This window comes from Gigantopelta aegis, chromosome 1 (genome assembly GCF_016097555.1).
Source record: "Gigantopelta aegis isolate Gae_Host chromosome 1, Gae_host_genome, whole genome shotgun sequence".
Taxonomy (NCBI): domain Eukaryota; kingdom Metazoa; phylum Mollusca; class Gastropoda; order Neomphalida; family Peltospiridae; genus Gigantopelta; species Gigantopelta aegis.
The window spans coordinates 34,919,347-34,945,234 of record NC_054699.1 but is presented as its reverse complement, the minus strand read 5'-3'; the positions used below and the strand labels follow the sequence as shown (position 1 = coordinate 34,945,234).

At 36.3% G+C, this 25,888-nt stretch overlaps 1 protein-coding gene across 1 annotated transcript in view; it reads right to left on the bottom strand.

The window, feature by feature from the left end:
- The window catches only part of LOC121374180 (cullin-3-like), a 61,625-nt gene that overhangs the window by 3,912 nt on the left and 31,825 nt on the right, over positions 1-25,888 (bottom strand). The window contains exons 8-20 of the mRNA XM_041501162.1: positions 24,424-24,471; positions 22,585-22,633; positions 22,099-22,247; positions 21,017-21,193; positions 19,316-19,486; positions 17,782-17,889; positions 12,229-12,353; positions 10,405-10,624; positions 8,803-8,920; positions 6,891-6,959; positions 5,617-5,692; positions 4,540-4,609; positions 405-511 (exon numbers count right to left, since the gene is read on the bottom strand). Coding sequence (XP_041357096.1) covers positions 405-511; positions 4,540-4,609; positions 5,617-5,692; positions 6,891-6,959; positions 8,803-8,920; positions 10,405-10,624; positions 12,229-12,353; positions 17,782-17,889; positions 19,316-19,486; positions 21,017-21,193; positions 22,099-22,247; positions 22,585-22,633; positions 24,424-24,471 — 1,487 coding nt within the window. The remainder of the gene's footprint in view (positions 1-404; positions 512-4,539; positions 4,610-5,616; positions 5,693-6,890; positions 6,960-8,802; positions 8,921-10,404; positions 10,625-12,228; positions 12,354-17,781; positions 17,890-19,315; positions 19,487-21,016; positions 21,194-22,098; positions 22,248-22,584; positions 22,634-24,423; positions 24,472-25,888) is intronic.

Sequence of the window (25,888 nt, the reverse complement as noted above, 5' to 3'; positions counted from 1 at the left end):
TTGTACCGGGTCCAATTTGTTTTATTTCCTAAATTCAAGGGCCATAACTCTGTGAAAAAATGGATAAATTGCATGAATTGAACATTATAAAGCTATACACAAAATTTCTGCTCAATATCTTGAGCCATTGCCAAAACAAAATCCGGAAAATAAATATTTCTATCTCCAAAGTTCAAGGGCAATAATTCTGTCAAAAATGTGTAAATCACTATAAAACTCAAACTTGATCTGAAACAGTGCATAAGTTCAACATCTAAAGGCATTCTGAAAAAACCCAACCCCATCCAAAATCTATATGTGGGACAGACAGATGGATAGACAGACAGACAGGATGGAAATGAAACCTGAAGTCCCCTCCAGCTCAACTGGTAGGAGACTTAATAATGGTGTATTGCAATGCCCACCTGTCTTCTGGTGACCGTGCCAAGTATTCCCTCTCTATCAAGCCTTCTATCCTCTTCTTTATGACCACAGGGCTCGGCAGAAAGCGAGGTTTCAACATCTCCGTACACTGAAACAAGGAAAAGTAACATTTATTCTTAGACTATTCCTTGATGTGGCGAGGTAGCTTGTATGTCTCAGTGACCCGAAGAGCTATACCAGCGGGAGTTTCGGCTCCTGGTAGAGTCAGCCAAGTCGCATTGGTTCAGGTAAAAAATATTTTGTTTATCGACACCACTAGAGCACACTGATTTATTCATCATCGGCTATTAGAAGTCAGACATTTGCTAATTATGACATATAGTTTTAAAGAGAAAAAAACCTGCTACATTTTTCTATTAGTAACAAGGGATCTTTTATATGAAAATCCCAGACACGATAGCACATACCACGGCCTTTGATATAACAGTTGTGGTGCACAGGCTGGTAAAAGAAATAGCCAAATGGGCCTACCAATAGCGATCGATCCTGGACAGACTGCACATTAAACAGGTGCTTTACCACTCTGCTACATCCCGAAATATTTGTTATCAGCGAACTCTAAAATTACCAATGTAATGATATTTCATGTCGAACATAGGATTATTGTTATAGAGTGGGAATCTTTACCTACTCGGTGGTTGCAAAAATCCCAGCGATTATATAACCATCTGTCTCTCGAACATCAGAATACTTGGGCTAGTTGGTTTATAGAATGAGAGCAGATAAGAATGTTTAATCAGAAATTGTTGGTCTATACAAAGTCAAGTAAACAAATGTTTAACCAAATTTTTTGTTTGTTTAACGACACCACAAAAGCACATTGATTTATTAATCATCGGCTATTGGATGTCAGACACTTGGTAATTCTGACTTGTAGTCATCAGAGGAAACCCGCAACATTTTTCCATTAGCAGCAAGGGATCTTTTAAATGCACTTTCCCAGACAGGTCAAATGTTTAAAGGAATGCTAAAGCAAGGCTTTTGGACTGGTATGCATATTCAACGATATATAATGCACATTACTGCTTAATATCAACAAGTATAATCGTATAGTTAATTAATAAAACGGTTAAATGTGACAGCTATTATATATAACGGGCGCAGCCATTTTGTACCATCCCAGTGAATACGCCCTCTGGCGAGCTGGTGGTTACGTAATACCTAACGTGTCACGTCAGGAATTAGTCTTCGAACTGAAGAAACAAAACATACCTGATTTTTGCGGATGCATCGCAATATTCTGTAATAATAGTTATCCCAGTAAGCCAGCAACAATTATATATTTATGTTTAATACAAAATAAACCACCATTGTCAAAGTGTTGACATAGCTGTATTATGTTTTGTATATAAATTAACCCACGTACTCAAATAATAGTGAAGTGTTTTTTTGCTTAATTGGTCTTTTCTTTCCATGGCCTGTACCTGTGGTTCTTGATTGGCAGGTGTATATTTAGACAGTCCCTAGACACACTAAAAAGGCGTGCCTCTTTTATTAAGATCACAGGGTATTGTGTGATAACCTTAAATCGTAATGGACTTTACCAGCTTTATTATTTTAAGTAATTCTGTAAAACCCTTGATTAAGTAGACTTTCCCATCTAAAATCACAAAATTGACCAAGTACGTAGTCCCAAAGAAAAGAAAATTATCACTTGGGTATCGTGAGTGGTCGTTTTTGCTCGAACGTATCCTACCAATAGGCCTAATAATATGCATTTTTTTTTTGGATTTTTTAAAAGAAAAAAATACTATAACTCCATTTCATTATATTGATGCAAATTGAAATATATTTAGTTAAATAGTTTATTATACTATCAAGTCATTTATGTTGTTTTACAAGTCACGTTGATGAAAGCGAAGCGCCTTGTCGTAAATTAGAACATTTGTTTACACTGTGCATAATAGAGAAGTTGGACATGAGCTGACGTCACTTCGCTCCAAGCTATACCACCGGACGTCACAAAAACAAAACAAAATGGCTGCCAGTTACCAAGAATAATCACGTTTTTTTATTAATTCTAAAATTACGCGTTTTTCATTGTTAAAGTATCTGTGTTGGTAGTCCGGGTATGCATCTTTCCAACACATAAGGCTGTTGTTAGAGTTTAGTCTACCTTTAAGAACACATCAGCACATTTGTTAAAGTATCTGTGTTGGTGGTCCGGGTATGTATCTTTCCAACACACAAGGCTCTTGTTAGAGTTTAGTCTACCTTTAAGAACACATCAGCACATTTGTTAAAGTATCTGTGTTGGTGGTCCGGGTATGCATCTTTCCAACACACAAGGCTCTTGTTAGAGTTTAGTCTATCTTTAAGAACACATCAGCACGTTTGTTAAAGTATCTGTGTTGGTGGTCCGGGTATGCATCTTTCCAACACATAAGGCTCTTGTTAGAGTTTAGTCTACCTTTAAGAACACATCAGCACATTTGTTAAAGTATCTGTGTTGGTGGTCCGGGTATGCATCTTTCCAACACATAAGGCTGTTGTTAGAGTTTAGTCTACCTTTAAGAACACATCAGCACATTTGTTAAAGTATCTGTGTTGGTGGTCCGGGTATGCATCTTTCCAACACATAAGGCTCTTGTTAGAGTTTAGTCTACCTTTAAGAACACATCAGCACATTTGTTAAAGTATCTGTGTTGGTGGTCCGGGTATGCATCTTTCCAACACACAAGGCTCTTGTTAGAGTTTAGTCTACCTTTAAGAACACATAAGGCTCTTGTTAGAGTTTAGTCTACCTTTAAGAACACATCAGCACATTTTAAACTACTGCTCCTTGGTTAGTTTGACATTTGGTTGAAAGAGAGAAAACCTGCCTATGCATTGGCTACTCCTACCAACTGATCAAGCAGCAAGGGATCTTTTATATGCACTTTCCATTATACAGGGCAATACATACCAACACCTTTGATGTAGATACCAGTGCCTCATCACTGGTTGGAATGACAAACAAGAGGCCCATTGGCCTATAGATATCCGATATTTAATTTTCAATTTTGTCAGTAGTAAATTTATTAATTTGCAAAGACCACCTTAGAATATTAGAACAATCTAATTAAAATGCTATTAAAATGTAAGACTTCAAAACAAAAGTTGTTGGATTATTATAGACACCAGACAAATTGGTATAAGGAATGCTCCACCGAAAAATGTCGTAGCGGAGGTAATTTTCTATTTAAATCTTTTAAATTTAAAACTCTAGGAGAAAATAAACTTTAACAATTATTAATGTTAAATTTATATTCAAATTTTAATAATTTAAGAATTAATAAATTGTAAGATATCTCTTTATTAGTTTGTGAAGACTGCCCCAGAGAATGATAGTATTATCAAGTTTCAGAACTATCAGAACAATTCAATAAAAACTGTAGGTGAATATAGACTTCAAAGGAAAAGTGCTCTACCACTGAACTACATCCTGCCCCTGTTCAGTTATAGAATGACTTTCAGATGGGATCGCAGGTATGCTGTTTAATGCCAATAATATTTAATTAAACATATGCGATACATGCAAATTTCTTGAATTTGGAGTTAGTATTCTGATGTTTTAAAGTTGTTTTGTTTAATAACACCACTAGAGCACATTGATTAATTAATCATTGGCTATTCGTCAGAGGAAACCGTAATCATTTGTCCTAATGCAGCAAGGGATCCCAGAGACAGGAAAGCACATACAACCGGCCTTTGACCAATCAGCTGAATGGATCCACTGAGGTAGTTTGATCCTGCGACGCAAGCACCTCAAGTGAGCACTAAACTGACTGAGCTAAATACTGCCTAGACTGATGTTTTACTACAACAAACAAAACAATCGTTTTTGTGACCTGTACCCATTGTACAGGATGTTAAAACTGTGCTTCGTGTATAAATGCTACATATTATGTTCTGGTAAAGGAAGAAACTAAAACTCAAAACTTTTCAATTACAGTTATATGGCATTGTGGAAAAAACCCCATGTTTTTGCTAAAAACAATGTAAATGAATAAATAAAATTTTAGCGTTTCGGAAATGAACTCTTCATATTTTTTATGAATGGAGGTTACTGGAACAAAATGGCTACCCCACCCTTTTGATAATTTTATGACCAGCCTTTTCCAGAATTCTACTCACCTCTGCTACCAAGACATTGTGTTGTAACTTCTTCCTGGCCTTCATTATTCTCACGAGTGCTGCTTCTATTGTACAATGTGGTTAAGAATTACTAACTTTGTCAATCAAACATAGGCCGGGAATTACAAACTGTTTGTGAACGGCTGAGAATGCCTTCTCATCACACCAGTATGCAAGGAAGAGTGGGGTTTGAGAACAGGAACGTGTTCAAGAGCACGTTCTTACCTCTTCAAAATGTTTAAGAACATGTTTCATGCATCAGAACTGAGTGTCACCATGAACCTTTTTCAACTTTTACAGACATTTATAAACTGATGTATACTATTATCAATGTTGCTGTATAATTTTCCAATTTACTTCTTTTTAGTTTTTTTTACCTTTTTATTTTTACAAATCAAATCTGAATAAATGCAGTTTAAGACCTCTGCCAGCAACAAAGAAATCACTTGTGCCAAGTGGGGAACGCCTTCTACTTTTAACAGCTTGTATTATAATACATTTAAAACAAAAAGGTTTAACATGTAAATACATGCAGCCCTCTATAAATGTTGTCAAAGTGAATATTTCATTGAAGAACAAAGATCCTGTTTATACACCCCCTACCATATTGATTAATAAGGGGCTATTAAGCAGTGTTTGTGATACATTTTCTTAAAAGCCACTAGCCATTAGGGTACCAGTTAAGTGTAAGCATTTGGCACTTACGTGAATTTGTCTAACTCTGTATTTGATGTCTAACATTGCATAATTGCAAGTTAGACAAAAAGACAATAAAATAAATTTTGTAAAAAGGTGTCAACCTAGAACGCATATATTTTGAGGATGATGAACAACATCACATTGTTTAACAAGTGGGTTATTATGCTTCCAATTCCAGTCATTATTATTTTAAAACTTCTCAGATTTAATCCCAGATGAATTCTATTACCTAGCCATTGTAGAACTCCTCAAATTCCCGTCAGTATAATTTAAAAAAATTTAACTTGTAACAAAAAGGCAGTATAAAATTCATGGGCTTATACCCGATGAATTCCATTCCCTAGCCAAAGTATAACAATTATGACAATAAAAGGATATTCGTGTTTTCTGTCTTCATCTACTTTAGTTCTCGTTTCTTTCCTCTCAGGTTCAGCTTCACCTTTGTTTGCAGCAACTGAAAAAGTAAAAATGTGTTTTGTTTTAACACTAAATAATTAAATTTCTGTTACATTCATTACAATTTAACGTCATACCATTGGTCCAGCCATAGCAATGAGTTTGTTAATTAAAAAAGTAGGTATTTTGAAGAAAATAGGACAAATACTAAAATGTAGGAAAAGTAGAATTGCTGGACAGCCTGCAGTGATGGCACTTGAAATAAAATAAAATCTGAACACGCCATAACTATCAAAAGTGGGTAAATCCCCACGAAATTCAAACTTGGTCTGTAACTCCACATGATATACCTATATATTTTTCAGCTTAATATTTTTAGGCATTGTGAAAGAGAAGTCCTGAAAACTATATGTGAATCAGAAGTACGGATATAAACCTTCGAATGGACCCATAGGGGACTAATAAGAAGAAAAAACCCATGACTCACAGATCAGTTTTATAATGGTAGCAGCTTGATGAATCAAATACAGACCATATACCATTACTCACAGACAAAAGTTTTATAATGGTAGCAGCCTGATGAATCAAATACAGAGCAGGATCCCATTACGTCAGGTCATAGGGCTTTACGTGCACATTCAGAGCAAGCTGTTGTAGCACACACCAGGATCCCATTACTCAAAGATCAGTTTTATAATGATAGCAGCTTGATAAATCAAATACAGACCAATATCCCATGACTCACAGATCTGTTTTATAATGGTAGCAGTCTAATGAATCAAATACAGACCAATATCCCATGACTTGTAGATCTGTTTTATAATGGTAGCAGTCTAATGAATCAAATACAGACCAATATCCCATGACTCACAGATCTGTTTTATAATGGTAGCAGTCTAATGAATCAAATACAGACCAATATCCCATGACTTGTAGATCAATTTTATAATGGTAGCAGTCTAATGAATCAAATACAGACCAATATCCCATGACTTGTAGATCTGTTTTATAATGGTAGCAGTCTAATGAATCAAATACAGACCAGGATCCCATGACTTGTAGATCAGTTTTATAATGGTAGCAGCCTGATGAATCAAATAGAGACCAGGATCCCATGATTCATAGATCAGTTTTATGATGGTAGCAGCTTGATGAATCAAATACAAAACAATATTCCATCACTCATGGCTCACAAGAACTTACAAATTCAAAGCACTGGGAGTATTAAAATAGTTTAGTTTTTTCTCAGTACTTACCCATTTGAATTTTAACCCTGAAAAGCTTGGACGAAAACTGATCATTAACTGTAAAAACGTGTGCAGGTTCTGTAAAATGGAGAAAAATTATTACAGAGGTTTATAAATATAACAAGAATTGCGCAGAATTAAATGTGTCTGCCACAATAAACTGATTTGGTGTTGTTCATAGTTGCATCCATTGATGAGCAACACTAAATCAAATGTTGGTGCTCTCACAGACACACAGAAACTAAACCCCAATTTGGGCAGGGCAATACAAAAAGTATGGCTTCATAGAAATACATAAAAATAGTTACCATTATTCTACCACATCAGGAAATACTTCACTGAACTCACTTTTATGGTTTCTGTACCTCCATTTTGTTCATGTGCAAAAATTGTTCAAACACTATGACCTATTTTTGAATACTAAAGCCGTTTTTGATCATTTAAATTAGAAGTACCTACATTTTATTATTTACAATATTAATTTTCGTACACTGAAGTGGTGCTAGTCATCCAGGTTTTTGTAATGCCCTAAAATGCATCTTTGATCATTTTAAAAAAGCACTAAAACACACATTCATCTGAGAGATAATGGTCATTGAGATAAGCTTTAGTTACTTTTAGACAATATTTCGATGTTTAAAACATCACAGACCTTGCTTCTCTCCGTTATAACCTTATTAAAATGTGTGTTGCAGGTTTGTACATTAAAGCGGCTATGTCTGGAATATTTTTAGTATTTAAGCATTTAGAACAGAAAATCCCATTACGTTTGGTGCATATAAGACGCCGCACTCCGAATTGGTTTCACTACACTGGCTTTTCCAAGTTAAAAATAAACCCACTATTTTGAAAATGGGACACTTTTGCCGGGCTCCCTCTGGGCTAAAAATAGTACGGTTCGGCTATTGTTGCATTACAAAAAGCGAGCGGATTCTAGCAGCCAATTACGCTAGCAGCCAATTTCAGCAGACCCTCATGGCGATGATCTAAACACCGGACTCATACGCCTTTCAATTGTTACCTGTATTTCACACACTTTTATACACACTGTTATGCTAATTTTTAATTATTCACTACAACTTAAGAATTTTAGAGTTTTAAAGAGTATCTTTATATAATAACAACACAAAAACAAAATAACAACCAAGACTAATTTTCACAGTCTTATTGTTACTAATATCCGTATAAATACAACTTAACCGTTTTATTATCACTTTAGTATCACTTAAAAATCCGTCTGTATTACAGTAATATAGGATGTCCAACTAGTATCGTATAGCCCACACCACAACACACATTATAAAAGGCGTAATGGTCCGGTGTTTAGAACGTCGCCATGCGTGTCTGCTGAAATTGGCTGCTAGCGTAATTGGCTGCTAGGAAGTGGCTGCTAGAATGCGCTCGGTATTACAAAATGGCGAGAATTGTTCTAACTGGCTAGTAAGCAGTTAACGACGACAACTTGCGAGTGAATTAAAAGTGCAGTTATGCTTGTATTTGAACTTAGAACTTGACTGTATACGATTGAAACCAGACATTGCAGCTTTAACTAAACTTAGTGTCTATTTTCACAGGCTGAAACTAGGGTCTGTGTCTTTAATTGTAATGTCTCACCAATATCCTTAGGCGGTTTGCTTTTTAATATCATTACAGTTGAATTCTGTTGGCTCGAACCCCGTCAGTGCTCAAGAAAGTGTTCGACCCAATGGGTAGTTCGACCGAACCATTCGGTCAACGTGTAAGTGAAATTTGGGACTTCGTTTTTGGTTTGAGCTCTGCGGTGTATTCAATCAACCCTTGCGAGTTCGACCCAACGATATTCTACTGTACATAGTTTAACATTGATTGTTATGTCTCTACCCCTATCTTTACTTTTTCTGGTGTTACTAGTATTACATTATTTGACATTGGTAGGTCTTACCAATATCTTTAGTTTTTGGTTCTTTGTGTAGCACTCTCTGTGCAAGTTTACCAACTGCCAATGACTGAAGAGCCCGAGTTAGCTCCCTTTCAGGGATGTCAGTTTCCGTTTTAATTTCCTGAAGTAAAAAACAAAAGAATATAAAAACAATTCCAAGCAATACATAAAGAAAACAGTTCAAGGGACATGACTGTCAAAAATAGGTAAATCACCATTAAAGTCAAACTTAATATAATAAAGCTATGCACAAAATTTCAGCTCAATATCTTGAAATATTGTACCAAAAAAAATATTTCTACAAATAAACTTACAAGACAGAAGGAAGAAGATGAAACCTATAATCCCCTCCGGTTAGACCGGTAGCGAACTAATAATAATATATATATATATATATATATATATATATTTATAAACATATTTTGTAAGTCTCAAATCAAACAGTTGTCATTCTTAACTCTTGCCACGCCCAACATATTTTCAAATAAATATGGTAAGTTCAGGAGCCATAACCATCAACAGGCAGCCAATCCCCAGGAAAATCAAACTTAATATCATAAAGATATGCACAAAATTTCAGCTCAATATCTTGAGGCATTGCAAAAAAAAAAAAAAAAAAAAACCCCCACTCCATGGGGTCAGACAGGCCAAGACGAAACCTATAGTCCCCAAGCCAGTTGAATCGGTAGGCGACTGATATCAATTAGAAAATTTAAAAAAAAAAAAAAAAAATAATGACGCCACTAGAGCATACTGAGTTATTAATCATCGCCAACTGAATGTCAAACATTTAGTGATTTTGACTTTTAGTCCATTAGCAGCAAGGCAATTCCCACAGACAGGACAGCACATACAACAACCTGTAATGATATAGCAGTTGTGGGGCGTATTTTACATCCAATAGCCGATGATTACAAAATCATGTTTGCTAATGGTGCCGCTAAACAAAACAAACGTTAAATTTTGCATTTTTACTTTTTACAGCTGTTATATTAAACCTTCTGACTAGTGCATGCAATATATTTGTACACTATATACTGTGCATTCCCCAATTCATATTTCCCGCTGTTTTGCACATTGCACTCACCGGAAGTAATAATAGCACAACAAGAAATAGATTATTTGATAGTATGGTAGTTTTAGTTTTTTGTTTTTCAATGAAATTACCTGGGAATTTTCAGTTGAAAAAGTGATTTTTGGCAAGTATTTTCGATTGACAACAATGGCGGAATTGCTGATTGTAACAGCTAATTTAATAATAAATTTGACCGTTTTACCAACAATGACAAAAATTCATGAAATATTGGGATATGAATCGTAGTTAAAAAAAAAAAAATTCTTTCAGAAAAACAGTAAAACAAAAAATCGCCTAATTTTAATTCACAATAACTGATCTAAAATATCATTAAGATTAGAAAACCCAGGAAAATAATACTTATTTTATATATTTATTAAAAAAAAAAGGTGAAAATATGAGCAAAAGTTATAAATTTGTACCCCCTCGACATGATTTTTTGTCAAAAATTAATCCAGTAGTCTTAAGGTTAAATAATGTCAATATATACAGATTGGTTGATAATAAATATCTACTATTATTATTACTACCTCGTATGTCCACTTTTTACAGTTGTTGTTGAATAACATTAATATACACATCTGGTAGGTGGACACTTGAAGTATATGTTTTCTGGGACCCTTCGCAGAACTAGCGGCACTCTCAGATGAGTCTTCTTTCTTGGGACCGTAGAATGTGGCGTGCAGGTCGGCTGAACCTAGTTGAGGTTGAAGCGTCAACTGCCGCCCGCTGTGTTTTGCTAAATAAAACCTGAAATAAAAAAATTCATTATTTGTAGATATAAAAACACCTCTAACTGGTAACAGGAAAACACAAAAATGTAGTCGGAAAATCTCAAATTGTGAAAAGTTAACCACATAAATACTGTAAATCATAAAATATTAGCAATCTTAAAATCCAAATCCAAATAAGTGACATATTAGCGACATAACTTTAGCGAAGTCATCATATCAAAAACTAAAAAATGAATATGCTTAAGTTGTAGGGTCAGCTGAAATAATGTTTGTTTTTTCATGAATCTTGACATTATGCAGCTTACAGACAACTTAAATTTAGTAGAAAATTGCAGTAATGTGCATACATGCTAAGGGGCCGTCCATAATTTTCAACATTTTCACAAGCGTACAAACCGTACACTTTTGACCCCCCCCCCCCCCCCCCCCCCCATGTTGATCGACATTTTTCATTTTCAAAAAAAGTGTACGCTGGCCCCTTAACCCCTTCCGCCCCGCGTACGGTTTATACACTCGTGAAAATGTTGAAAATTATGGATGGCCCCTAACTAACTATTGTTGTTTGCTATCCTTTTGGTTTAATCAATAACATGTAATCATTGTTGCAAATTCAGTTAATCACAGACAAAACAATCACAAAGTTTTTTTTAAACAGTCTGTTGTTGTAGGTCTATTTAAATTTAGCTGTCAAAATATTGGACCATTATTGTAAAATAAGCAAGGCCTGAGATAACTTGGGGTGGTGGGGAGAGACAGTAAAAAGAAAAAATAGTCTTCTTCAAGACAACTGCATTTCTAAATGCCCAAAACCCCACCCCCAAGTAGAATAAGACTTTACCTCCTAAAAGCTTCAAAGGCCATCCTAGGAGCTTGTGGAATACTGTGAGAATGTTACTTCCTAAAAGCTTCAAAGGCCGTCCTAGGAGTTTGTGGAATACTGTAAGAATGTTACTTCCAAAAAGCTTCAAAGGCCGTCCTAGGAACTGATGGAATACTGTAAGAATCTTACCTCCCAAAAGCTTCAAAGGCCATCCTAGGAGCTTGTGGAATACTGTAAGAATGTTACTTCCTAAAAGCCTCAAAGGCCGTCCTAGGAGCTTGTGGAATACTGTAAGAATCTTACGTCCCAAAAGCTTTAAAGGCCATCCTAGGAGCTTGTGGAATACTGTAAGAATGTTACTTCCGAAAAGCTTCAAAGGCAGTCCTAGGAGCTTATGGAATATTGTAAGAATGTTACCTCCCAAAAGTTTCAAAGGCCGTCCAAGGAACTGATGGAATATTGTAAGAATCTTACCTCCCAAAAGCTTCAACGGCCATCCTAGGAGCTAGTAGAATATTGTAAGAATCTTACCTCCTAAAAGCTTCAAAGGCCATCCTAGGAGCTGTTGGAATACTGTAAGAATCTTACCTCCTAAAAGCTTCAAAGGCCATCCTAGGAGCTTGTGGAATATTTTAAGAATCTGACCACTTCAAAGGCCATTCTAAGAGCTGGTGGAATACTGTAAGAATCTTACCTCCTAAAAGCTTCAAAGGCTGTCCTAGGAGTTTGTGGAATGCTGTATGAATCTGACCACTTCAAAGGCCGTCCTAGGAGCTTGTGGAATATTGTAAGAATCTTACCTCCTAAAAGCTTCAAAGGCCGTCCTGGGAGCTTGTGGAATATTGCACCGCGGCGTGGCTGACTGAGTAGGCCAGAAGCCAGTGGTTAGCACCCTCACAGTGAGATCAACACCCGACAGGTTTACCTGACAAAACAAATCAGCTATTACACATCCAGTGTTTCTGCCAGAGAAAAAATATTTGGGTATGGTGCTATGGAACTGAATACAACCAGTCAACATGAGGTATGGAGGGCCTCCCCAGAAGGAAAATGGGTTAAGTTTAGGGTTAGAGTTAAGAAAATCATACAGTAATTATAAAGAGTAATTAATTTTGTCAAAAGGTTAACTAAAAAAAATAATCTACAAAACATTTGGGTATGGAACCATACCCATTTTACTCTGGCATAAACATTGACATCATGTCATACTTCTCTGTTTATTCTTTGTCTCTCTTCTTTCCCATTTTAAAGCTGTTTCGTTTAAAAGGGACTATTCTGAGCCTGAAGCCATTTTAAAAGGTTTTTGGCAAATAAAATATTTTTACATGATTTTTATAATATACTTACATTTTCTTGCTTACATTGTTACAATATATATCTCTAGAACCAAACTGAATGCATTTCTGGACATCGCAATGTTTTGTAGTACCTCAATATCAATTTGTCTATAATAACATTTCTTCCAACATTCAAATGAAATTTGAAATAATTTGGATAAGGATCATTCCAAATGTCATTATCCATATAATGCTAATAATATATTTGAAACATGTTATGGTAACAGTGTGATAATGTTTGTTTTTAAATGTCTTTATTTTGTTGAGGGAAACAAACACAAGTCTTACTAGGGCTAAAAACTCAGCAGGCCTCTGAAAATTGCAAGACTGATAGTTTCATTCGCCTGTCTCTAGCGCAAGTACAGTTTGCTTAACCAATTTTTCATTCGAGCATTTAATTTAGGACATTTACATGGTCATGATGGGTTTTGTAAACACGAAATGGGTTATCTGAATTTTATTTGTGTGTAGCCCAGTGTTCGAAATAAGCACTTGTCTGTTTGTCCTGACAAGTAAAAATCTGCTCGAATAAACAAAATGCACTTCAGTAGTTGTCCACAAGGAAACATTTTCAATGCAAATTCTTTTTGAGTAGTCAAAAATATCATCCTTGTACGCGAATAAAACAAACCATATATTTGGACAACTGAAAATATTGGTGGGCAAGTAGATTTCTAGATGCATTTGTAAAACATTCTTCTTATTTCTATCACTGTAACCCATAAATGGTTTTCACAAATGTTCAATTCTCAGAGTCCTGCTCATGATAGTCCCTTTAAATGTTAAGTTAAAAAAACCCGTTGTTAGCTAAACTATGCCTGTTGTTGAGCCACAAGGCATCTTTTACATGGGCTTTAAGTTCACTTTACCAGTGACAATGTAACAAAGCCGTTGTTAGCTAAACTATGCCTGTTGTTGAGCCACAAGGCATCTTTTACATGGGCTTTAAGTTCACTTTACCAGTGACAATGTAACAAAGCCGTTGTTAGCTAAACTATGCCTGTTGTTGAGCCACAAGGCATCTTTTACATGGGCTTTAAGTTCACTTTACCAGTGACAATGTAACAAAGCCGTTGTTAGCTAAACTATGCCTGTTGTTGAGCCACAAGGCATCTTTTACATGGGCTTTAAGTTCACTTTACCAGTGACAATGTAACAAACCCGTTGTTAGCTAAACTATGCCTGTTGTTGAGCCACAAGGCATCTTTTACATGGGCTTTAAGTTCACTTTACCAGTGACAATGTAACAAACCCGTTGTTAGCTAAACTATGCCTGTTGTTGAGCCACAAGGCATCTTTTACATGGGCTTTAAGTTCACTTTACCAGTGACAATGTAACAAACCCGTTGTTAGCTAAACTATGCCTGTTGTTGAGCCACAAGGCATCTTTTACATGGGCTTTAAGTTAACTTTACCAGTGACAATGTAACAAACCCGTTGTTAGCTAAACTATGCCTGTTGTTGAGCCACAAGGCATCTTTTACATGGGCTTTAAGTTAACTTTACCAGTGACAATGTAACAAACCCGTTGTTAGCTAAACTATGCCTGTTGTTGAGCCACAAGGCATCTTTTACATGGGCTTTAAGTTAACTTTACCAGTGACAATGTAACAAACCCGTTGTTAGCTAAACTATGCCTGTTGTTGAGCCACAAGGCATCTTTTACATGTGCTTTAAGTTCACTTTACCAGTGACAATGTAACAAAGCCGTCGTTAGCTAAACTATGCCTGTTGTTGAGCCACAAGGCATCTTTTACATGTGCTTTAAGTTCACTTTACCAGTGACAATGTAACAAAGCCGTTGTTAGCTAAACTATGCCTGTTGTTGAGCCACAAGGCATCTTTTACATGTGCTTTAAGTTCACTTTACCAGTGACAATGTAACAAAGCCGTCGTTAGCTAAACTATGCCTGTTGTTGAGCCACAAGGCATCTTTTACATGTGCTTTAAGTTCACTTTACCAGTGACAATGTAACCCGTTGTTAGCTAAACTATGCCTGTTGTTGAGCCACAAGGCATCTTTTACATGGGCTTTAAGTTAACTTTACCAGTGACAATGTAACAAACCCGTTGTTAGCTAAACTATGCCTGTTGTTGAGCCACAAGGCATCTTTTACATGGGCTTTAAGTTAACTTTACCAGTGACAATGTAACAAACCCGTTGTTAGCTAAACTATGCCTGTTGTTGAGCCACAAGGCATCTTTTACATGTGCTTTAAGTTAACTTTACCAGTGACAATGTAACAAAGCCGTTGTTAGCTAAACTATGCCTGTTGTTGAGCCACAAGGCATCTTTTACATGTGCTTTAAGTTCACTTTACCAGTGACAATGTAACAAAGCCGTTGTTAGCTAAACTATGCCTGTTGTTGAGCCACAAGGCATCTTTTACATGTGCTTTAAGTTCACTTTACCAGTGACAATGTAACAAAGCCGTTGTTAGCTAAACTATGCCTGTTGTTGAGCCACAAGGCATCTTTTACATGTGCTTTAAGTTCACTTTACCAGTGACAATGTAACAAAGCCGTTGTTAGCTAAACTATGCCTGTTGTTGAGCCACAAGGCATCTTTTACATGTGCTTTAAGTTCACTTTACCAGTGACAATGTAACAAAGCCGTTGTTAGCTAAACTATGCCTGTTGTTGAGCCACAAGGCATCTTTTACATGTGCTTTAAGTTCACTTTACCAGTGACAATGTAACAAAGCCGTTGTTAGCTAAACTATGCCTGTTGTTGAGCCACAAGGCATCTTTTACATGTGCTTTAAGTTCACTTTACCAGTGACAATGTAACAAAGCCGTTGTTAGCTAAACTATGCCTGTTGTTGAGCCACAAGGCATCTTTTACATGTGCTTTAAGTTCACTTTACCAGTGACAATGTAACAAAGCCGTTGTTAGCTAAACTATGCCTGTTGTTGAGCCACAAGGCATCTTTTACATGTGCTTTAAGTTAACTTTACCAGTGACAATGTAACAAAGCCGTTGTTAGCTAAACTATGCCTGTTGTTGAGCCACAAGGCATCTTTTACATGTGCTTTAAGTTCACTTTACCAGTGACAATGTAACAAACCTGTTGTTAGCTAAACTATGCCTGTTGTTGAGCCACAAGGCATCTTTTACATGTGCTTTAAGTTCACTTTACCAGTGACAATGTAACAAAGCCGTTGTTAGCTAAACTATGCCTGTTGTTGAGCCACAAGGCATCTTTTACATGTGCTTTAAGTTCACTTTACCAGTGACAATGTAACAAAGCCGTTGTTAGCTAAACTATGCCTGTTGTTGAGCCACAAGGCATCTTTTACATGTGCTTTAAGTTCACTTTACCAGTGACAATGTAACAAAGCCGTTGTTAGCTAAACTATGCCTGTTGTTGAGCCACAAGGCATCTTTTACATGTGCTTTAAGTTCACTTTACCAGTGACAATGTAACAAAGCCGTTGTTAGCTAAACTATGCCTGTTGTTGAGCCACAAGGCATCTTTTACATGGGCTTTAAGTTAACTTTACCAGTGACAATGTAACAAATGACCTGTCATGTAGCAATAAGAATTAACCCATCTCCCGAGCACTCTAGGTCTCACTACACAGATACCATCCACCACTGGAACCCATGTCAAATTGCCCAACTTCAAATGACCTGCCATGTACCAATAAGAATTAACCCATCTTCCGAGCACTCTAGGTCTCACTACACAGATACCATCTACCACTGGAACCCATGTCAAATTGCCCAACTTCAAATGACCTGCCATGTACCAATAAGAATTAACCCATCTCCCGAGCACTCTAGGTCTCACTACACAGATACCATCTACCACTGGAACCCATGTCAAATTGCCCAACTTCAAATGAAAATTGCTAATAGAATAGGTTCTCGTTGGCATTAACAACATACACCATTGTGAACATACATTATATAACACATTTATTTGCATTTCATAATTGAGAACATTTCCGTCTTAGTGTTTTGCTACATGACAGCATCTGGCTGTAGTAACGTTCTGAACAGGTGGTTTAGGAACACCAGCCACCTGTTCCGCCATACACCCATGTCCAAAAAAGTTAAACCACAATATTACAAAGTAACAGGGTCAAAATCAAGCCAGTGGGCTTACCATTGAAAAATACAAAGTGTTTTAATTCTTCCCCAATTACTAGAAGTGAATATGTGAACCCACAACATGTCACAATTAGGAACTATATGGACTGTAATGAAGTGAACTGTGTAGTGAGTCTCTAATACCTCTAGCCTACATTGTGCTGAACTTAACCCCCCCCCCCCCCCCCCCCGTGATATTAAGAGTTGACTCTTTTATCAAGGTCTGACTAAGTGGTCAGGGTTTCTGCCAGAAAGAAATTTTTGGGTATGGTGCTATGAAATTGAATGTGTGCTGAATGCATCCGCAGTTCACAGGAGGGTATTTCCCCCCACCCTGAAAAAAAATTGGTTAGGTTTAGGGTTAAGAAAATCATACAGTAATGATAAGTGTCATTAATTTTATCAAAAAAAAAAAAAGATTTATAAAAACAAAATCTGCCAAAAATTTGGGTATGACGCCATACCCGTTTTACCCTCTGGCAGAAACCCTGGTGGTTATGTCCATTCTTTGTGAAAATGAGATGTGTCCACTATTTCACTTTCTTATGTTGTTTTTACAGATAGGTTTTTGGTACGTGCATGTAACAGGAGTGATGGAAAGCTATATAAATTGAAAAAACAACTGCTTTTTTTTCTCATTTATCACAAAATTTTACAGGTTAAAATTAGTTTTTCTTAAAACCATGACAGACGACGCAGTCAGTCTGATTGTCGGCCCACAATATGTTCAACAGAGATAGGATACCCATTTAAAAAAGCAAAAGAAAAAAGTAATCTTTAAAAAGCCATGAACATCCATAGGTCAGTTTTGAGTATTTTAGATCAAATCCGGTTTACTTTGTGAACATTATTTCATGAAAAACTAAAATAATAATTTTTTTGAAAAAATATTTAAATATAGAATAAAAGTGCATACAAACCTGTGCATGAGGTACGAATGACTTGAATTCCTCATTGATTGTGTTAGACACGGTCATGTCTTTAAACATCCCCTCCAACTTGGACGTGAACTGACATCCACATTCAGTCTGAAAGACAAGTCTATAATTAAATGTCTGTTACATTCATTACAATACAACGCTACTTTGTTCATTTCTCAATGAACGTTAAGAGGCGGGACATAGCCCAGTGGTAAAGCGTTCACTTGATGTGTGGATGGTTTGAGATCGATCCCTGTTGGTGAGCCCACTGGACTATTTATCCTTCCAGCCACTGCACCTCGACTGGTATATCAAAGGCTATGGTATGTGCTGTCTTGTCTGTGGGATGGTGCCTATAAAAGAACCCTCCCTACTAATGGAAAAATGTAGCGGGTTTCCTCTCTAAGACTATATGTCAAAATTACCAAATGCTTGACATCCAATAGCTGATGAATAATGAATCAATGTGCTTTAGTGGTGTCATTAAACAAAACAAACTTTTTCTTGATGAACGTAAAAATAACGTTGTCAGGGAACATCATATTTAATGTCACTTTATAGATACTTTGTTTTACTGGGCGTTATTGTTTAAGAACCAACAAATAATTAAAAATAAAATATTAACTTTTAGTGTCGTTTTTAGCAAACTTATTTTTTGGGTTCTTACCCCAATGAATGTAAAAGAAATAACAGACAATCCTTAAATGCATTAGCAGTGATACAGTATAATATCTAACACTCCAACTATTTGGAGTAAGCAGGCTTTTACCTGTCTTTTGCCAAATCACATTAAAATTAAAATTTGGCGAATATATTTCATTATTAATTTCCCTTGGAGATCATGTATTTATCCTAGTTGCAGACATAAAACAGCAAGTACATACCTTGAGCATAGAGATCATGTTTTTTTCCTAGTTGCTGACATAAAATAGTGAGTACACACCTTCAACTTGGATATCATGTATTTATCCTAGTTGCGGATATAAAACAGCAAGTTCAAACCTTCAACTTGGATATCATGTATTTATCCTAGTTGCCGATATAAAACAGCAAGTTCAAACCTTCAACTTGGATATCATGTATTTATCCTAGTTGCCGATATAAAACAGCAAGTTCAAACCTTCAACTTGGCGATCATGTATTTATCCTAGTTGCCAATATAAAACAATGAGTACACACCTTCAACTTGGAGATCATGTATTTATCCTAGTTGCCAATATAAAACATTGAGTACACACCTTCAACTTGGAGATCATGTATTTATCCTAGTTGCCGATATAAAACAGCAAGTTCAAACTTTCAACTTAGATATAATGTATTTATCCTCGTTGCCGATATAAAACAGCAAGTTCAAACCTTCAACTTGGCGATCATGTATTTATCCTAGTTGCCAATATAAAACATTGAGTACACACCTTCAACTTGGAGATCATGTATTTATCCTAGTTGCCGATATAAAAACGGCGAGTACACATCTTGAGCTTGGAGATCATGTATTTATCCTAGTTGCAGATATAAAACAGCAAGTACACACCTTGAGCTTGGAGATCATGTTTTTCTCCGAGTCATCGGACACACTCTTGTTGAGCAGCAGCCTGCGCGCCAGGTGCTGCTTGTAGTAGCGCTCAAACACATCCTTCTCCTGCAGGTAGCGGAACAGCACCATGCTCTTGTCCAGAACGTTCTCAATCTCCTGCTCAGTCATCTGAAAACAAAAATAACAAGCTTTGTCAGAGTACCGCTAAAGCAATACATGTCCCCTGCAGGCTCAAACAAATTTTCATATACCCTAAATTCAAGTGTCTAACTCTGTGAAAAATGGAAAAGTCGACACGAAAAAAAAACTTGATCTGTAAGAGAACATGATAAAGCTATATACCGTATTTCAGCTCAATATATTTAGGCATTGCAAAAGAAAAACAAAAATCTGGAAAACTAATTTTCTCATCTCCGAAGTTCAAGGACCATAACTTTGTTAGACACAGATAAATCGCCTTGAAAGTCAAACTCTATTTGTAACAGTACATGATATACATTTCAGCTCCATATCTTAAGGCATTGTTAAAAAAACCTTCTGGAAAACTATATATAGCAGGGCTAGCAATATCCAAAAATATTCAATTGCCCTCTGGGCAAGTAAATCTCAATTTTCACTTGCCCATAAAAAACTTAACTCGTCCCAAAACTTAAGCAGTTGAAATAAAAATTTCTGTCCGTGTCAAACAATTACACATCATACAAAGCACTTGTAAACCCTGTATTACTAAATATGTTTACTTCCCTTAATTTGTGAATGTAAAAATATAAATTGCTATCGGAATGAAGGAAAATTGGAAATGAATTTATGATTATTATTTTTTAAACTTTAACTCTTTACTTTAGAATGGTCACTAAAAATATGCTACTTTTGAGTTAATTTAGGTTTTTTTTACTGGGTGTGTGTGTGTGTGTGTGTGTGTGTGTGTGTGTGTGTCATAATGGACGAGTGTTTACCCCTCTATTTTTCAGGATGAATTTTACTTGTAGAATGCAGGACATTGCATTTCAGGATATTTAATTTTTAAAATGTTCAGGAAGAGAGTACCCTTGGTTTTCCTTAGAAATTCTGGTGTTTGGCACTCTCAGTGTGAGTCCAACACACAGACTCAGTCAGAGACTGCTTAGATCCCATTACAAATTTTCTTGCACATGCACCTATTCACTGTTCTTTAATTGCATGCACATTTAACACATCAATTTAATTAGGAAACAAATGCAAAATTTTGCAGATGGACAAGCTAATTTTGTAATACGAAACGCCACGACGGTATTTCAAAAACCTATCGTGCGGTGGGAATTCGCTGACCTCGTCAATGTTTCTGCAAGAAATAAAGTTCAACAGGGGTTATGGGAGGTCTTCCCTAGAAAGAAAATGGGTTAAGGTTAGGGTTAAGAAAATTATGCAGTAATTATAAGAGTAATTAATTTTGTCAAAAGGTTAACTTAAAAACAAAACAGATCTGCAAAAAAATTTGGGTATGGTGCCATGCCCATTCTACTTACGGTTAAATATGTACTTGAAATAATAATTATAGGAAACAAAAGTTTGTTTTTGTGATTTTACCGACAAGTTACCGAAAACTACTATTTCTGTAAAACCAGGGGGCCTGACACACACACGTGCATTTTCTTAGAAGAGAAAGGAAAGGGGGCAGTGGAATAATAATAATAAAAAAATACCTTTGCTAAATCTTACCCCCTTGACACCTTTCTTCAGTTTGTCGTCAATAAATAATGATAAAAACTCGGGTGATTTCGTGTTCAGGTTAATGAAGTACTCAAAGTCACTCGAGATCATCTGTTTGAACTGCTTGTCGTCGCTGAATGATTCGTGAAGGAAGTGATCAAACCGATCTTTCAGGTCCAACAAACTCTGGAAAAACAAGTCAATCAAACAATAAAGCTCACTATCTATAATAATATGACATCAATGCAGATACAGTGAAACATTTTTTCTTACACACCTGTTGGTGAGAACATCATGTGTTATTTTTTTATAACACATACTTGTTTACACATGTACATGTTAACAATTTCAAGACATACGACTGGCTGCTCCTAGGTGATGACCAGTTCACCAATGCCATATGTCCAATAAAGAAACAACTCCATGGAAATCGGTTACACTGTGACTTATAGTTAATCTGACAATCATGTGTGTGACGCACGGAAGTCAGCTACAAGTGCAACGGCTGTAAATAACTTTTAGTCAAAAAAGATGTTAAAATTGGCTTAAAACTTGGTTTTTGAGGATATGCAATAGAATAATACATTCGTATCGTTAGATACCATTTCTCACAACTCATTGTTTAAAAACGTATGAAATTAGCTTTCTCTCGTGAGATACATTTTAAAACAACTTGTGAGATAAATTGTATCTAATGATCACTCATGTATTATTTGGAATCACATTAAAAAACTAAGTCTTTTTTTTTTAACGACACCCAGTAGTGCAGGCTGATTTATTAATCATCAGCTATTGGATGTCAAACATAGCAAATCAGCTTTTAATATACCAGTTGTGGTGCATTGGTTCGAATGAAAACAGCCTTTGTTACACCAGTTGTGGAGCACTGACTGGAACGAGAAATAGCCCAAATGGGTCCACCGACGGGAATCGATCCTAGACTGACCGTGCATCAGGCGAGCACTTTACCACTGGGCTACGTCCTGCTCTTCACTGAAACACTAATACACGACCATAACACTGCACTTTAAGCACTATAAAAATAATATAAAAATTCTCAATTAACTAAGTACACAGTAAAGTATTACTACCTGAATATATGAAATGGCACTTTTGCCCTCCTCTACATCTTCGACTGTGAGCGCGCGGCCCTGCTCTCTCAGATACTTGCTTATACAGTCGCACATCGTCTTCAAACCAAGAAACACTCGGTAGAACAGCTTGTACATGCAGGCCAGATCTGAAAAACACAACCGACGCCATTTGATAGTGTAAGCCACTTGACACACTGCTAAAGTGGAAGGCACGATTATAGCTACATTTGTAGTCGGGCTACAGCAAATTTAGCAGGATACTGTGCTTCTGTGAATGTAAAATATATTTAATATAAAAAGCATAGTTAAGCAAAGACTTTACGTTTATAAGACACAAAACAAAAACAAAAACACTGACCTGTGTTAAAAGTTACACCAAAGCTAATACACAGACCCACAACTCCTAGGACGTTTGACATAGATGGATAAAAAGACAATTTGTCTTTCATGGTACACAAATTCTATGAATGAATATAATCTTACCATCTGTTTTGTTGTTCTCCAGCATGTGTACAACACCAGAGTTTTCCATCTGCAAAACAAAATCCACAACAAAGCTATAGTATTTTGCAAACCTTCAAGGGTGTAAGTTAAATAGTCACAGCATTTTCTTTTCTTTTTTTTTAAATGAGAAATACAGTAAAATAAATAAAGTATGTCCTAGAAGCACATTTACACCAAATCCATCCCACCCACTTCAGGGCCCAGTTTCACAAAGCGATCTTAGCGCTGAGATCACTTTAAGGGCATAACTGCCTTCTGTGACCATGTGAATTACGTTGATCTTAGGGCTACGATCACTTCACAGAATGAAGGAATTGTTTAATTTAACGACACGCTCAACACATTTTATTTACGGTTATATGGCATCAGACATATGGTTAAGGACCACACAGATATTGAGAAAGGAAACTCACTGTCGCCACTTCATGTGCTACTCTTTTCGATTAGCAGCAAGGGATCTTTTATGTGCAACCATCCCAGACAAGATAGTACATACCACAGCCTTTGTTACACCAGTTGTTGAGCACTGGCTGGACCAAGCAATAGCCCAATGGACCCACATCGGGAATCGATCCTAGATCGATCGCGCATCAGGCAAGCACTGTACCACTGAGCTACATTCCGCTCCTTCGTGGAACGAGGTCCTGGTCCTATATCAGTAGAATCTTGCACCACTCGAACCAAAAACAAAGTCCCGAGTTTTTTGTTCGGTAAACCTTTATATTAACTGCTGACGGGTCTAACACGTCAAGGGTCGATTATAAGCCTTCGCTAAACTAAATTATCGGTCACATCTGTGTTATTAGCTATATTTCCCTGGAACTGGTGATCCATCAAATATTACATGGGAACACACCGAAAAGGACCAACTATTGCTGCGCTTGCGCAGTTGGTTATTACAACCTTTGGATTAATTAGTTAGGCGGAACGAACTATAGATGAATCGGGGAATCACAACAATAGCCAGGCAATCCTTTCTTTCTGTTTGTTAGGCGGCTATCGGTAATGATCTTTCAAGTACAGCTAGTGTCACGGTGCCTCGTAGAGGAACTGTGATACCAATCAAACAATTAGTGCACAAATGGGCCTCGGCATAAAGCATTACTTTGAACAAGTCTACAAGACCAGTTTTAAATGAAACAATGGGCGAGTTAATCAGCTGTCATCACTTCCACAACCACACATTTAATTAATACCATCAAAGGCTTCTGCATCACACAATTGGCATAATTTCTAACAAATTCTTTCACTCAGATAGTTTGCTATATAACACACTGATCAAATTTTAAAGTTTGCAGTTACCAAAATAATATGTATCTAATTCAACTTTCTAACTGACGTTACATAAATATCCGATGTTGATCGAATGATTTGGTCGAACTATCCGATGGGGTTTCAGCCAACGGGATTCAAATGTATTTATACAATTAAGACACATATTTATAAAAGAAATGGATGAAATTTCTGCTTTTTGCTAGTTTCGAGCAGCTTTTCAGTGCAGGACAATCAAAATCCAAGACTGGCATATCCCTTATATATTACCGAGGAGCTCCGAGGTGTCTACAAATTACACACTTGAGGGTTTAAATTAATACGTAACAATTCCACAGAACTAGATGTCTTGCATACCATAAAATATTTTGTTGCACTGTGCAACTATAAACCAAGTTTCATTGACCTAGAACTTAAAAAAGAGTCTGTCAGAAACTGATCCAAAAACAAATATCTAACGTTAAACTTTAACATAAAAGTTAACACTTCCGCTGACGTAAAGTAAAGACAAAAACATAAAATGCATAAAGAAAACTTCAACCATACCTCCACAATAGTCTTCATATGTTTACATATAAGTTCATCTTCCAAAACCTGGGAAAAAAAAAAAAATACAATTAAAATTTTTAATTCACAAAACATCTAGTGTAGAAATCTGGAAAACATTCGATGTACTGCTGGGGATGATGACATATAGCAACATTTTAACTTATCCTACAGAAGCAGTGAACGCACTTAAAGAACCATTCCACTGGTTTACAATGTAATTAAAAACATGGAGACAAATTTGTGTTCAATGAAAATAAAAGTTTGTTTTGCATAACGATACCACTAGAGCACACTGATTTATTAATCAATGGCTACTGGATGTCAAACATTTGGTAATCCTGACATATAGTCTCAGAGAGGAAAGCTGCTACATGTTTCCATTAGTAGCAAGGGATCTTTTATATGCACCATCACACAGACAGAATGGCATATACTACATCCTTTGATATACCAGTTGCAGTGCACTGGCTGGAATGAGAAATAGCTCAATGGGACCACCAATGGGAATTGATCCTAGACCAACCGCACATCAGGCAAACACTTTACCACAAGGGCTCAACTAGTCAGAAACCTGTTACAACTGCTGAAACAGTTTTTTTAAGACATATATTTTTACGGTATCTTAAAAAAATTTTTTTTTTAAAAAGCATAGTCTTGGAGATATCAATATATTAGCTAACCGATACCTTCACAATGGGATCGTCCATACTCTCATCGAGGTAATGTTTAGAAAGCATAGCATTGGAGCTATAAATGTATTAGCTAACAGATACCTTCACAATGGGATCTTCCGTACTCTTGTCAAGGTAATGTTTAAAAAGCATAGTCTTGGAGCTATCAATGTATTAGCTAACAGATACCTTCACAATGGGATCTTCCGTACTCTTGTCGAGGTAATGTTTAAAAAGCATAGTCTTGGCACTATCAATGTATTAGCTAACAGATACCTTCACAATGGGATCTTCCGTACTCTTGTCGAGGTAATGTTCAAAAAGCATAGTCTTGGAGCTATTAATGTATTAGCTAACAGATACCTTCACAATGGGATCTTCCGTACTCTTGTCGAGGTAATGTTTATAAAGTAGTCTTGGAGCTATTAATGTATTAGCTAACAGATACCTTCACAATGGGATCTTCCGTACTCTTGTCGAGGTAATGTTTATAAAGTAGTCTTGGAGCTATTAATGTATTAGCTAACAGATACCTTCACAATGGGATCTTCCGTACTCTTGTCGAGGTAATGTTTATAAAGTAGTCTTGGAGCTATTAATGTATTAGCTAACAGATACCTTCACAATGGGATCTTCCGTACTCTTGTCGAGGTAATGTTTATAAAGTAGTCTTGGAGCTATTAATGTATTAGCTAACAGATACCTTCACAATGGGATCTTCCGTACTCTTGTCGAGGTAATGTTTATAAAGTAGTCTTGGAGCTATTAATGTATTAGCTAACAGATACCTT